The following is a 13375-nucleotide window of genomic DNA, read 5'->3' as shown; positions in this document are numbered from 1 at the left end:
GGAACTTCAGATTTGAGAGTATTATTTAATTTCTAAAACAAAGATGTTTTGTCTCTGATGATCAATGACAATGTATATTGAAGACAAAATGTCTAGCTATAAACTACAGAGTTAGGAAGTAGGTGAGTTCAGGGTAGTCCTAGTTTACATATCTAAATAAAATTTTATCCATTCTTACAGATACGTTCAAGTTATTGCACTTCATAACCTTTCTATACGTCTTGCTAGTCCACATTCAGTATGAATGCAAAGTGAGTTTTATTTGTACTTCACATGAATATTGCTTTGAACTATGCTTCTAGGTAGGTAGCTGAGAATTTGGTCTTAAACTGATGGCTGTTTCTTTATTTTTTTAGTCATGTTATCCTGCTTTATTACTTCTGTTGTAATTTGACTGGCATTATTATGCTGGGGAATCAACAATAAGCAGTTAGTTAAAGTGGTTGTTAATCATGATAAAGTTAAAAAAACTGAACATGCAGGTGATCTTAAAAAATAAATCTCTAAGCTTATTTAGGAATATAGTATTAGAGCACTTAACCTGAATCCAATATTGAATCTCTTGACTGAAGAGGAATCTATTCATAGGCACTGTTAATCTGTGTATTGATGACTGCTGCGGTTGTGTCATGAGTTGTTTGGGGAAAACTCTGACTCAGTTTTGAGTTTTTGCTGCTGATCTGCTTCCTTTAATAGGAAAGTTGAGGTGCTCAGTAATTAATGTGAATATGCTAATATTTATGTTTATGTGAATAAACATGAATATGCTAATATTTATGTTTATGTGAATAAACATAATTGATAATGCCTAATTTATTTTTAAGTGTAATCCAACAAAATTATAAATATGTTGCTTGCAGTTTTTCTTGTTTTATGCCAATCCTTTTCTAGGATTTAGCCTAAGGACATGTACGGGATTTTCTGAATTTAAAGTAATTTTTTGCCCTGGAATAAATGCAAGAGATCTGATAAGAATCAGATGACAGCTGCATAATAGAGTTACATGACAATGTTTCTGAGAAACAGTAGTTACTGGCCATAAGAAGCCTGGCTGTATGCAAAAATGTATATTGATTTTGTATTGTGACAAAATACACACAGATTTCAGAGATTGGACTTTGAGAGGCATACAATAGCTGTAATTGTGAAAGGAAGCTTGATAAGACAGTTCAGTGAACAAAGTGAATGTTAGATAAATGGATATTTGATGTAATCATTATTACAATAAAATACATCTCTAATTCTGTTTTAGTAATATAAATAACTAAAGAAGATTTTTCCTTTTGAAATAGATCTAATTATTTTATTACTGTTTCTTCTTTTTGCAAACATATTCTTATATTTGTAAGTAAGAGATGCAGTCTAAGTGTTGTGGTGATATAGTGTCTCATTCTGTGTTTGGAGTTTTATAGTTCATGGCTGGTCATGGCTTCAGTGACATTCAGGTGCTATGTTTCCAGAGACTGTGTGACCTCCGGTGTATGCTGCTTTGGCTCAAGTCAGAACACACTACCCTGAGTTTTATAATCGCTTCCTTTGAGACCATTCAAACCAGATTCCATAGAATAACTAGGGAATATTTGTGTTTGTGGCAGTTTGTTAATTTGTATCCTTGACAAGAGTACTAGTATAAATGTGCTGTGAAAGATGACTGTTACTGCAAATCTTCCAACTAGTTTAAAGTATTTGGCTTATGTCCAATGAATTGCCGCATAGGAAAATTAAGACTGCAAATAAAAGGCAGTGTGCTATAAGAAGCTGAATACACGACACTATGGTCTGCAAAAGCAGTCTTGTGTATTTTATTGGCATTTATGTGTCTGATTGAACAGATTCTCAGCAATAGGATATAATGCCATCAGTCTGTTTCTTGACTGGTTTAGAGAAAACTCTAAAATGAAATTGGTATTAGAAGAAACTGAAAAACACTGGAAAGCTACTTACTAGCTTAATAGCTTTACAAATTTAGATTGTATTGTATAGAGACATTTTGCTAAGATACAGCTCAAAATTAAGTCAGTGATAGATGAGGTTAAATGCAAGTGGTATTGCCATTGACTTGTGGGTTTCATATTCCTTTGGCTGTCTTTGCTGCCTGTTTTTCAAATTAGTTTTTTTCTTCCCTGAGTGAGGACACACCCCTAAAATAATTGAAACTATGATGTAATATCTGTGTCAAAGCAGATAAATGGAATTTTTTCCTTAAGATACAAATGTGTTTGTGCTAGTCATGTATATTGCTGGAGATAACTGAACAGCATGAAGTCTCAAGCTTAAATCAGGTTTAGTCATGAAGTTCTTGAAGAAGACTACCAAGATGGATAATGGTCCAAAGCAGAAATAGCTTATTATTTTCTTTGTTTTAAAGAGATTTGGCAGATACAGTTTAATCTACTAGTCATGTTTTCTTTATTCTAATGCTTTTTTTATCCTTTCATCATTGTAGAGGAAGTCAGATATGTCAGCTTTAACAACTTTTTGGACATCATGTACATAAACGTGATGGACTGAAGTATTTGAGTGAAAATTAAAGAGTATAATCTGTAAATTCACATAACTGTTTTAGGGGGCTCTCTTTGCACCCCTGCCCTTCCGACCTCACCTTCTCAGTGGATAGTCAAGTACTTCTTGAATGTTTGGACTTGATTTTGGAGACCAGAGCTGTACAGCAGTAATGTTTTAGGTGGCTAATGAAAACTAACTTTTATAGAAGAAACTGGAATCCAAGTGATGTTTGAATAGTTAATTTCCAAGTCAAGACTTCTTTGATTTTTTTCAAGAGTAAAATAGGATTAAAATCATACTGGCTTAACATGGATCTACAAATTTATGACAGGAGAGTCACCTAAGTATTGTAGGTTGCTTTAGTCAATTGAGCCCATTCAAATGAAAGTGTTTTTTATTTATCAACAAGTACAAGTATCTAGGGATAGGGAAATATGACTTGTACCTTAAAAAATGATTCTATTTTAAGAGTTTTAAACTGAGAAAGGAAAGATATTTAAATGTTAAAGTAACTTAGGGGGGAGTATGTGAATCTACTTTTTTGGCCACAAGTTAGTTTCCTTTTTGGTGGAAGAGGAGGAAGTTATATGTAACTTTTAGTGACATTTATGTGACAGTCATTGAATTCTGCTTATAACTGGGGAGGGGTACTACTTTTTAAAATGGATTTTTAAGAGTGGGGAGAAAACCTGTCAAGGTACTAGAAAGGATTCAATGGTAATCAAATTTATTGTTAATCAAGAAACCGAGGACCAGTGGCTTCTTTAAATTCACTGCAAGACAACTGGGATGCATCTTAAAAGCTCAATGTATTTCCTTCTTTTGTTCTTCAGTGGTTTGAACTAGAATAATTAAAAATGGAAATAAAATACCTCCTCTTAATTGGTAATTAGTAGTGGAATATCTTGTCAACAAAATAGGGGTTTCTTAAATTTCTAAAAATCAGAGTTTCTTTGTTTTTAGCTTAACCAGTATCTCTTAAAGCTTTATCTATAAAGAGAGCTTACATTATCTGTCTGTAGTGGGAGAAAAAGCCTCATATATGTTTTTATTAGTAGCATGTTACTTTCTGACTTCTGGAGATTTAGAGACGTGGAGAAAGAATGTAAGTAGCTGAATTACACCTGCTTATTGCTTTTAAGCGAAAGTACTAAGAGTGCTTTGATTAAGAACCAAAGCCCCTTACTTCTAGTACTTTGAACTGTTAATTTCAAATTATTTTATCAACATGGGTAATTTTAGACAGGATGCTCCATATGCACTGCAGAGGTTTTTACATGTTAAACACAGTTTTGGGACATTTTGGAATTCTCATCTAATCAGAGGATCAATGTTTTAGGTATCTTTCTGATAATTCAGGATGATATTTTTAAATTGAAGAACACTATCTCATACTTTATTCTGATACAGGATGTAATATGATCAGTGCTTCTTCATTAGTAGCAATAAGCTACTCCTGTGAAGTCTTTCTGAAGTGGGTATGATTATGCATTTTAAGTATATAAAGATGAGTGTGATGATTCGTATTAAAAACCACATTGTAGCTTGAGTCTTCTGAAAACTGAACAGTTAAGCTGGATTTTTAGGGGTTTTTCTTTAAATATTTTGACTTGTAGGAAAAGAGATTAGTGAAAAATCTCTTTAAAACGGTGCTTTGATTTGATGTTAATTTTGCTAAACCAGTATTTTTTATATATTTTTTTACCCAAAACTGTAGTCAATACAATTACAAATTTGTGGCCTTGGTGTGTCTCTATAGTAAGGTATGAAAAATTGATGGCATAATGCAGAAAACACTTAGAATTAGGGTTACATTTGACCTACAGAGAATGAAGTTGAAATCCAGTGTTTCATTAGGGTGTTCTGAAAACAGGTTTGGTACTTCTGTGTAGTGCATTATTGAAAGATTGGACGCTGTAGAAAAAGCTCACATGAAAAGAATACATTTTCAGTGTATTAAATATTTGGAATAAATGAAACAGAGGATGTGTGCTAAAGAACAAAAACCCAAAGATCTGGAATAACTCGCTTCCCTAAGCAAACAAAATTTATTCTGCTGAATGAGGAAGATGTCCTGTGCATGTGAAAAAGTACAACATGAGTAGAAGCAATTATATCAAGTTATTTTTAGTTAAATATACACACAATGTATATTCTACAAAAAGGTAGAAGTAAAATTGGATCATAAGGGTTGAACTATTTATATTTTCAAAATTCTGGATTGCCTGTGTTCCTAAGGCAGGTGTTCATTTAAAACTATAATGTCCAGTTTGAATGTATCATTACACTCTTGGGTTCATTAATGTCTTTTTGATTATTTAAAATTATTTCTCTAGATAATAAGGTGCTTTTATTCCTAAAGGTAGGAATAGCCTTAATTTAAAAAAGTTTAATTTAAGTATATTTTTTTGTACAAGAGCTTATTTAAGCCTTCTTAGCATTTCAAAACCCTGTTTCAATTTATGGTTACAAAACTAATAGAGGGGTTCTAATTTTAACTTTTTATGTAAATCTTGATAACTTTCACAAGTCAAATATGTAATAGTACCCTTTTCATTAAAATTTTTGTGACTATCTTCAAGATTCCTGTTGTGTCTTTTACCTGTAGTTTTTATGAGGTTTATTTTTGTTTCTATGTGAAAAATGTATTTTTAACTTAGGATGAACTAGAAATTGGGTAGGAATTATACTGCTATGTACCTAATCTTAATTAACCCCTTATCATTACTTTGTATTTTCATTTTACAGATGGAATACCTCAGGTTTATTATTTTGGCCCATGTGGCAAATATAATGCAATGGTGCTAGAACTACTTGGACCTAGTCTGGAAGATTTATTTGACTTGTGTGGTAGGACATTTTCTCTTAAAACCGTTCTTATGATAGCCATACAGTTGGTAAGTAGAATAGATGTTAATTTGAGTGTTCACTAGAATAACTATATCAGTCTTCAATGGATTAAATGCTTACTTCACCTAGGAGATTTGCACTTCAGTTTTAGATTGATGTTGGTGGTATTTAAAATTCTTGTCATACAGTTTAAGCAGGAATACTCTTAGATTACTTTCATTTACTTTGTTCCAGTTTTTCAAGTCAGTTAGTGAATGTAATTACTTGTGTCTTCTGAGTTCTTATCACAATCTAAAATCATGAATTTTGACATACTCTTTCAAAAAAGAAAACCTTAAAGAAATAAAAGTAATTTTAGCCCACACAAGGAGTTGTATTATGAGACTCCTAAATAGCATAAGTATTTTTTTCCTGGGTATTCTTTTAAGAAAGCAAACAAACAAATGAAAAATTCCCCAAATTCTTCCAGAAATTATAGCACAAAATTATTCAATGAAGAGTTATTCTCTTTTTTGATGATTCCTTATTTGGTTCTGACTTGAGGGTGGGTGGAAGTGGAAAGAAGGACAGTTAAGGCTGTGTATATTTACCAGATTTCCACCTCCCTAAGTAGTGATATTTTTACCTGTAATGGTTAAAAATAGCTGTTTAAAACGTGATTGTAGTTATGTAACAGACTCCAACTACAGATGTACAGATAACATTGAACTTATTTATAGCCAAGTTCTTTTTTTTAAATGCTGAAGTCCTCACAAGTCCAGAGATCAGCTTTATTTAATACTTCCTGTTCTTTTTCTGAATGTGGACATTTTGATAGAAAGCAGTCCAGCTTGAATGAACTTTATATGCATAGTGACGAACTTTCAGTGCTTCTCTCAGTTATATCTTTAATATGTAATAGATCAGGCTTTGCTGCTTACTGCTTGGTGACATAATTTCTGGTTTTACTTCTCATGTACACAAAACATACTCATGCCAACTGTTTTGAGAGGCAAAAACTTCTGATGTGTGCAAGATTCATGACTAATATCCAGTGTGAAAGTTTCCAGTACCACAATTGATGCATCTGCTTTGGAAAAATGTACAATTTTCATTGACTTTAACTGGGAGATACTTCATTAAAAACAATATTGCTTTGGTCTTAAGATACTAGGAGGGGTGATTTCTTCTAAGTTTAAAGCCAGTATAAGATATTTAGCTTCTGACACATTTTAATGTGGCAATCTGAAACTTTAATTAAACTTCCTTATCTATTTTTTTTTTCTTTTATTGAAGATTTCTCGTATGGAATATGTCCATTCAAAGAACTTGATATACAGAGATGTAAAACCTGAGAACTTCTTAATAGGACGACCTGGAAACAAAACCCAGCAAATTATTCATATTATAGACTTTGGTTTAGCAAAGGAGTACGTAGATCCAGAAACAAAGAAGCACATACCATATCGAGAACACAAGAGCCTTACAGGAACAGCTAGATACATGAGTATAAATACACATTTAGGAAAAGGTACGTGTGCTTTTTAAGTACAGAAACAGCTGTGATTTGTCATAAACCATCTCGCTTTCAAGTTACAGTTTTTGTCTGTCTATAGTCATTAAGAACTACAAATTTTGTGTATCGTGCAAAATATAGTTTGCCCTTATGGAAATACTGTTTATGGGAATAATCTTTTTTGAATCGCTAATCATCTTGATCATGTCTTGGGCATTGTCCTCTTTGTTAGCTTTCCTTAAAAGAAAGATGTTGTGTATCTTTCTGTAGCATAATACCTTCACATTATAAGTATTCCATGGCAGGTTGAAGTGTCCAGGAAATAGGTGTGCTTATTAAATACACAAGTCAACAGGTTGCAATAGCATGGATTTTCAATGCTTCCTTGATTTCTGATCTCTTTGAAATTTACCATAAAGTAATAAAACAGCTTAGAGATAATGCTGATTTCTCGATTATTTTTTTAATTTTTTTTTTTAGTGCTTACACTGTTAATAAGGCATTGTCAGAGTCATTAAAGGTTATGCCAGCAAGCTAAAGAAATTACAGGACGTCTATAAATATAAAAGTTGTTTTCATTGAATGAGTAAATTCACCTTGAGAAAGGTATGAGTACTCAGATCTTTGTTTATTACAGCTATAGAGAGGTTTTCTAATGAAATCAGTTAGTTAGACCCGTTTGAATTTGTGTAAGCCGGTTGTTTATCACTGCATGGTAATCACTAATTAGGTTATTCTTTGAATTGATCATAAAAATGTTGCACAATACTTACAGTTTAACTGTAAGCATAACTGTTAATACTGCAAACGAGAAACCATTCACATTTCTCAGACAGGAATAAGGTGCTTTATCAATAAAGCAGAGCCAGGAATCACTTAGGTTGGAAAATATCCTTAAAGTCATCAAGTCCAACTGTTAACCCAGCACTGCCAAATCCACCACTAAACCATGCCCCTATGTGCGACATCTACAAGGCTTTTATGATACCTCTGGAAGTGGTGACTCAGTCACTTCCCTGGGCAGCCTGTTCCAATGTTTGAGAACACTTTTGGTGAAGCAAATGTTCCCAATATCCAATCTAAACCTTCCTGTGGCAAACGTGAGGCTTTTTTGTCTTGTCATATTCCTTGTTCCTTGGGAGAAGAGGCCAATGTGGCTACACTCTCTTTTCAGGGAGTTGTAGAGAGTGATAAGCTCTTCCCCAAACTTCCTTTTCTAAACTCCCTCAGCTCCATCAGCTGCTCTTCATAGGATCTGTGCTCCAGACCCTTCACCAGCTTTGTTGCTCTTTAGTGCAACAAAGTGCAGCACCTCAAGTGTAGGGTTTTAGCTTTCTAAATCCAACTTTTGGAACTCAGGTTCTTCAGATCATAGAAGCATCCACTATATTTTTCAGGCATAAATGGTGATGTCAGCTTATGGTGACTGTTACATTTTTGACCCTGGGCTCTCATCTCCGCTAGCAGAATAGACTTCTGATGATTACAGCATTTTCAACAGTGGCACAACCCCTTTTAAAATCAAATAAATTTTTTACTCTTCCTTAAATAAATAGTTGCCCCCAAACCTTTTAAGAAAAATAAACCAAAATGTAAAACTGGTAATTACTTGAAAAGCAAACTGAATTTTGATTACATGTCTGATATTTACACAGAATGTGTTTATTTTTGTCTAATGGTAACTTGTTTAATCGTAGAATGGTTTGAGTTGGAAAAGGCCTTAAAGCTCATCAGTTCTGAGTCTGTTGCCATAGGCTGGAGCACGAGGTTTCTCAAAGCCTCATGCAGATTTGCCTTGGACAGTTCCAGGGAGGAGACATCCTCAGCTTCTCTGGGCAAGGTGTTTCAGTGTCTTGCTACTCTCACACTGAGGAGTTTCTCCTGAATATTTAATCTAAACTTACTGTCTTTCAGTATGAAACCACTAGTCCTTGTCATGTCACTACATGTCCTTGTAAAAAGTTCCTGAATAGCTTTATTGCAGGCTCCTTTTTGGTACTGGAAGGAGCTGTAATGTCTTCCTGAAGCCTTTTTTTCTCCAGGCTGAACAGCAGCAACTCTCAGACTGCCTTAATGGGAGGGACACTGCCTGAATGTCTTCGTGGACTTGCTTGGTCAGGTCCATGTCCTTTGTATCTTGGGGACCCCGGAGCTGGATGCTGCACTGCAGGTGGGGTTTCACCAGAGCAGAGGTGTAGAATCCCCTCCCTCACTCTACTGGCCACACTGTTCTGGATGCAGCCCAGGACATGTGTGGCTTTCTAGGCTGTGAGTATACATTGTGGGGTCATGTCCCACCTCTCATCCACCAGCACGTGGAAATCCTTCTCAGGGCTGCTCTGCATTCTCTGTCCAGCCTGTATTTGTGCTTGGATTGCCCTAACTTAGGTGCAGGTCTTTGCACTTCTCATTGTCATGTTCACACAGACCCATCTCCCAGGCCTGTCCAAGTCCCTCTGTGGCATCCCTTCCCTCAAGGGGAAGGTGCTGTTGACAGCACGACATGGCCAGATGTCCTTGGCAGACTTGCTGAGGGTGCTCTTGATCCCACTGTCCATGACACCAGCAAAGGTGTTACCCTGCAGTGGTCCCAGTACAACCCCTAAGGAACTAGTGTCCACTTGGACAGGGAATTCTTGACCACCATTTACCATATGACCACTCAGCTAATTCCTTATCCATTTGTTTCATCTGTCAAATCAGTGTCTCTCCAGTTCAGAGACAAGGATATCCAGTGTTACAGTGTCATATGCTTAGTGTATATCCAGGTAGATGATGTTTGCTCTTCTATGCACCAACATGTAGTTGTGTTGAAGGCCACCAAACTTGTCAGGCATGATTTGCCCCTAATAAAGCCATGTTGACCATCATCAGTCACCTCCTTATTTTCCATGTCCCTCAGTGTCGTTACCACAAGGATCTACAGTGTGATCTTGCTGGGCCCTTGGTGAGACTGACAGGCCTATGGTTCCTCATGCCTTCCTTTTCTTCTATTTGTAATAACGGGGGTTATCTTTCTCCTCTTTTAGTCTGTAGAATCTTTACTGGGCTGTAATGACTTCTCAGATGTAGTGGATATAATGATTATTGTCTTCCCCTGAGACTCCCTAAAGACTCGTAGATGCATCTCAGCACGTCCCATGGACTTGTGCACCTTCAAGTTCCTTAGATGGGCTCCAACTTGATCTACAGTGTTCTTTATTCTGCCAGTCCCTGCCCTTTTCTTCTTGTGACATGAGTAATGTGGCTGGAATACATACCAGGGAAGATGGAGGTAAAAAAAGTAATTTAATGTTCCCCAGGATCCAATCTAAACTTTCCTGTGGCACAATGTAATTTTTTTGCCTCAGCTTTCTCCATATCCCAGGTCTTCTGTCTCCTTCTGGAGAGGTCATGCATTTTTCCTAGTTTTCCTTTTGTCACCATTGTACTTACAGAATCTCTTCTTCATGCCCTTTACATTCCTGGCCACATTTAATCCTATCAGGGCTTTAGCTTTCTTAAGCTGATCCCTGGCTGCTCAGACAATTTCTCTGTATACCTCCTAGACTACCTGTCCTTGCTTCACCTCTCTATATGCTTCCTTTTTTTTCTTTGGATTCATCCAGGAGCTCACTGCTTATCCATGCAGGCTTCCTGATGGTTTTTGCTTGACTTTGTTGGAAGGCATTGCTCCTGGGCTTGGAGAAATTCATGCTTCAATAATATTAACCAGCTTTCTTAGGACCCTGCTTCTCTGCAGAGCTTTATCTCATGGTACTCTGCCAAGCAGATCCCTGAAGAGGCCAAGATGAATCTGCTGAAATTCATGATATTGGGTTTGCTTTGCTCCCTTCTCACTACTTTTAGGATCTCAAGCTCCAGCATTTCATGATTGTTGCAGCCAAGGCTGTTCTTGAGTTTCTCCTTCCCCACCAGCCTCTCCTTGTTGGTGAGAACAAGTTCCAGCATGGCACATCTCCTTTTTACATTCTCTGTCACTTGGAGAAGGAAGCTATCATCAAGGATAACTTACTGGATTGCTGATGCCTTGCTGTCTTGTCACTCCAGGAGATATCAGAGTGGTTGAAGTTCCCCCTTGAGGACCAGGGCTTGTGAACATGAGGTGGTTCCTGTGTATTGGTAGACAACTGTTACAAATGAATGTTTGAGATCACTTAAAAAATCATCAGCAAGGGTATCAGTAAAAACCTGATTTAATATTAAGCAATGACAAAGTTCTTTGCAAGATTCACTCTGATACTTACTAGTCAGTTACATCAAGGAAAAAGAGAAAATCCAAACCACTACTAAAATCCAGTCAGTCAAAACAGAAATGAACTGTCTAGGGCTGTGTGTGTGCTTAGGTGCATGGGACAAGTGACAAAAGGACAGTGAGGGCAGGTATAAAAAAGAATACAGCATAAAAGCTTAACAGTACTCAAAAGTATTTAACCTTAACTTACACCTTTACTTAAACCTTCAACTTAACAATTCAACATGGGAATTAACACTCAACAACATTTAACCTATCTTATAACCTAACCTTACTTAAAAGCCTAACTTTGATAGCCAAGATACCTGAACATCTGAGAGAGCAGCATTTCTCCCAGAGCTTACTGTAGCATGTGTATGTTTATGCACACAGGCAGAGTCAGTGCGAAGTACCTGTCAAAAAATTCCCCTCAAAGGCAGTGAAATACTCACTCTGGGTGCTCTTGCATCTCTTCATTGTGCAAAGATTTGAGCCTTGAGGAGTGGGGGTGTTGACCTATAATTCATTTTTGTTCAGCAGTCGTCTGAATATAGCAAACTTGGGAGTTCATGGGCTCTGAGAGGCCCAGCTCAGAGAGAGGTTGCTGGACTCAGCTGCTGTAGTCCAGAAGAATTCAAAGGTTCTCATTTTAGACCACTGTTTTATAGGGTCACAAGAGAGTGGGCTTTAGTCATAATAACGTTTCATCCTGGCCACAGTGTGAGTTGGCACACAGTTGAAAGTGTGAGAACAGGGATGTTATGCTATGCAAGCAAGAAAAATAGTTTCCAAGACTGTTCATAAAGAAAACGTGAGCTTGTTAGACAGCAGGGACTACTGGGAGCAAAGGGTTTCTGATATACTCAAGAGAAGCTGAGCCCAGGTGCTGTTTGTCAAGGTGAGACCTAATGAGCTTTTTTTCAGATAACCTGATGAGCTTTTTTTTCAGATAGTGGCTTCGAAGGGGTGAGGGAGGGATGCACCACCACGAGGACTCAGCTGCTCAGTATTCCTGGCTGGAGTGCCGTGACCACCTAACCCTGCCCTCCTGTTAATCGTTCCCCAATAGCTCTCAGTCAGCTCCTCATCCATCCCCAGAAAAAACTCCATGCACTCAGCTGGCTATTGCCATGGAGGGTAATATTACCTCCTGGTCTCCCTTGCCTCTCCTTCCTAGAGAGCCTGAATCATTCCATCCCAACAATTTTTTATGTTCTGTGATATGTAATATATTTTTTAATTCATGCAGTGAGATGTACAGAGCACTGAAGGTCTTCAAATTCTGTGTTTACAGAGACAGTGGCATATAGGATACAGTTAGAGGCTCAACTCTCAAAATAGTGGTAATAAGACAATTTTTAGGGTGATATTTTTAGTCTGTAGATAATTTCCTGAGTTGCTTGAATGGTCTTACAGCTGACCCTTGTAAAAAACTGTTTTCAGTAAAGAGAGAGGCTGTCAGGTTCACATTCTCTTATAAGTTATTTTTGAATATGTCTCTGTTGACCTGTAACTTTATCTGTTAGTGCGTATGAGTAAGGAAGGATGTTGTCCTTGAATAAAAAGTGTATTTTAGGATCCATAGTATATAAAATTGTCATAACAAATGCATAGCTGCTAGAAAGACTTTAAATGTGTAATCAAAACTTGGTCAAAATCACTAAAACCCACTCTTCTAAGGTGTATAGGAAATACATAGTTACTGGACATCCTGTAGTCAATAATCTTTTGTTTCAGAAGAGACATTTGATCAAGGATTTCTGGTAATTTTGTGGCAAATTGGGAGTGTGCATATGGAATAGAAAGTATTTTGTCTATGTGAAGAATAACACGGCTTTATTCAGAGGGCTATTTGAAGGATATACAAATACTCTGCAGCCCTTAGTAGCATGTCACTGGTGCCCTACCTTTCAATAAGATAATTTCTTTTAGGGTTAAAATTTCTCTGCTTCTTCTCCAGTTCACTTCATTTTCAGGAGGGGAAAGTGAGATTACAGGGAGTGTAGATTCTGATTGGGAGGTTAATGAAGACTAAGATTTGCATCTGTAAAAGTTCTGCAAATTTCTATGTGTGCTGGATATGTAAATTGGTAATTATTTTGGAATTTCCCTAAATTCAGAAGAACAGTTTATTAAAGTATTGTCAAAGTTATTTGGCTACAGAAAGCATAATCACATGGAGTCATAATTTACTGTAATCTCTGTAATGCTTGCTGGGGAACAACCCATATCCTTGATTGTAATGGTCTTCTTGTGATAGTGCTTAATTATTGCAGAGGCAGAGGTTAGTT

The 13375-nt window shown here is 36.5% G+C and overlaps 1 protein-coding gene across 7 annotated transcripts in view; it reads left to right on the top strand.

Annotated features, from left to right (window-relative positions):
- The window catches only part of CSNK1G3 (casein kinase 1 gamma 3), a 71646-nt gene that overhangs the window by 36816 nt on the left and 21455 nt on the right, over nucleotides 1-13375 (top strand). For all 7 annotated transcript variants that reach the window (XR_004061524.1, XM_030969426.1, XM_030969425.1 and 4 more), the window contains exons 6-7: nucleotides 5254-5402; nucleotides 6631-6865. Coding sequence is in view for 6 of the 7 variants with exons in the window: in XM_030969426.1 (XP_030825286.1) it covers nucleotides 5254-5402; nucleotides 6631-6865 (384 nt within the window). In the remaining variant the exon portion in view is untranslated. The remainder of the gene's footprint in view (nucleotides 1-5253; nucleotides 5403-6630; nucleotides 6866-13375) is intronic.

This window comes from Camarhynchus parvulus, chromosome Z (genome assembly GCF_901933205.1).
Source record: "Camarhynchus parvulus chromosome Z, STF_HiC, whole genome shotgun sequence".
NCBI lineage: Eukaryota > Metazoa > Chordata > Aves > Passeriformes > Thraupidae > Camarhynchus > Camarhynchus parvulus.
Note: the sequence above shows the minus strand (reverse complement) of the source record. Positions and strands in the feature narration are given on the sequence as shown.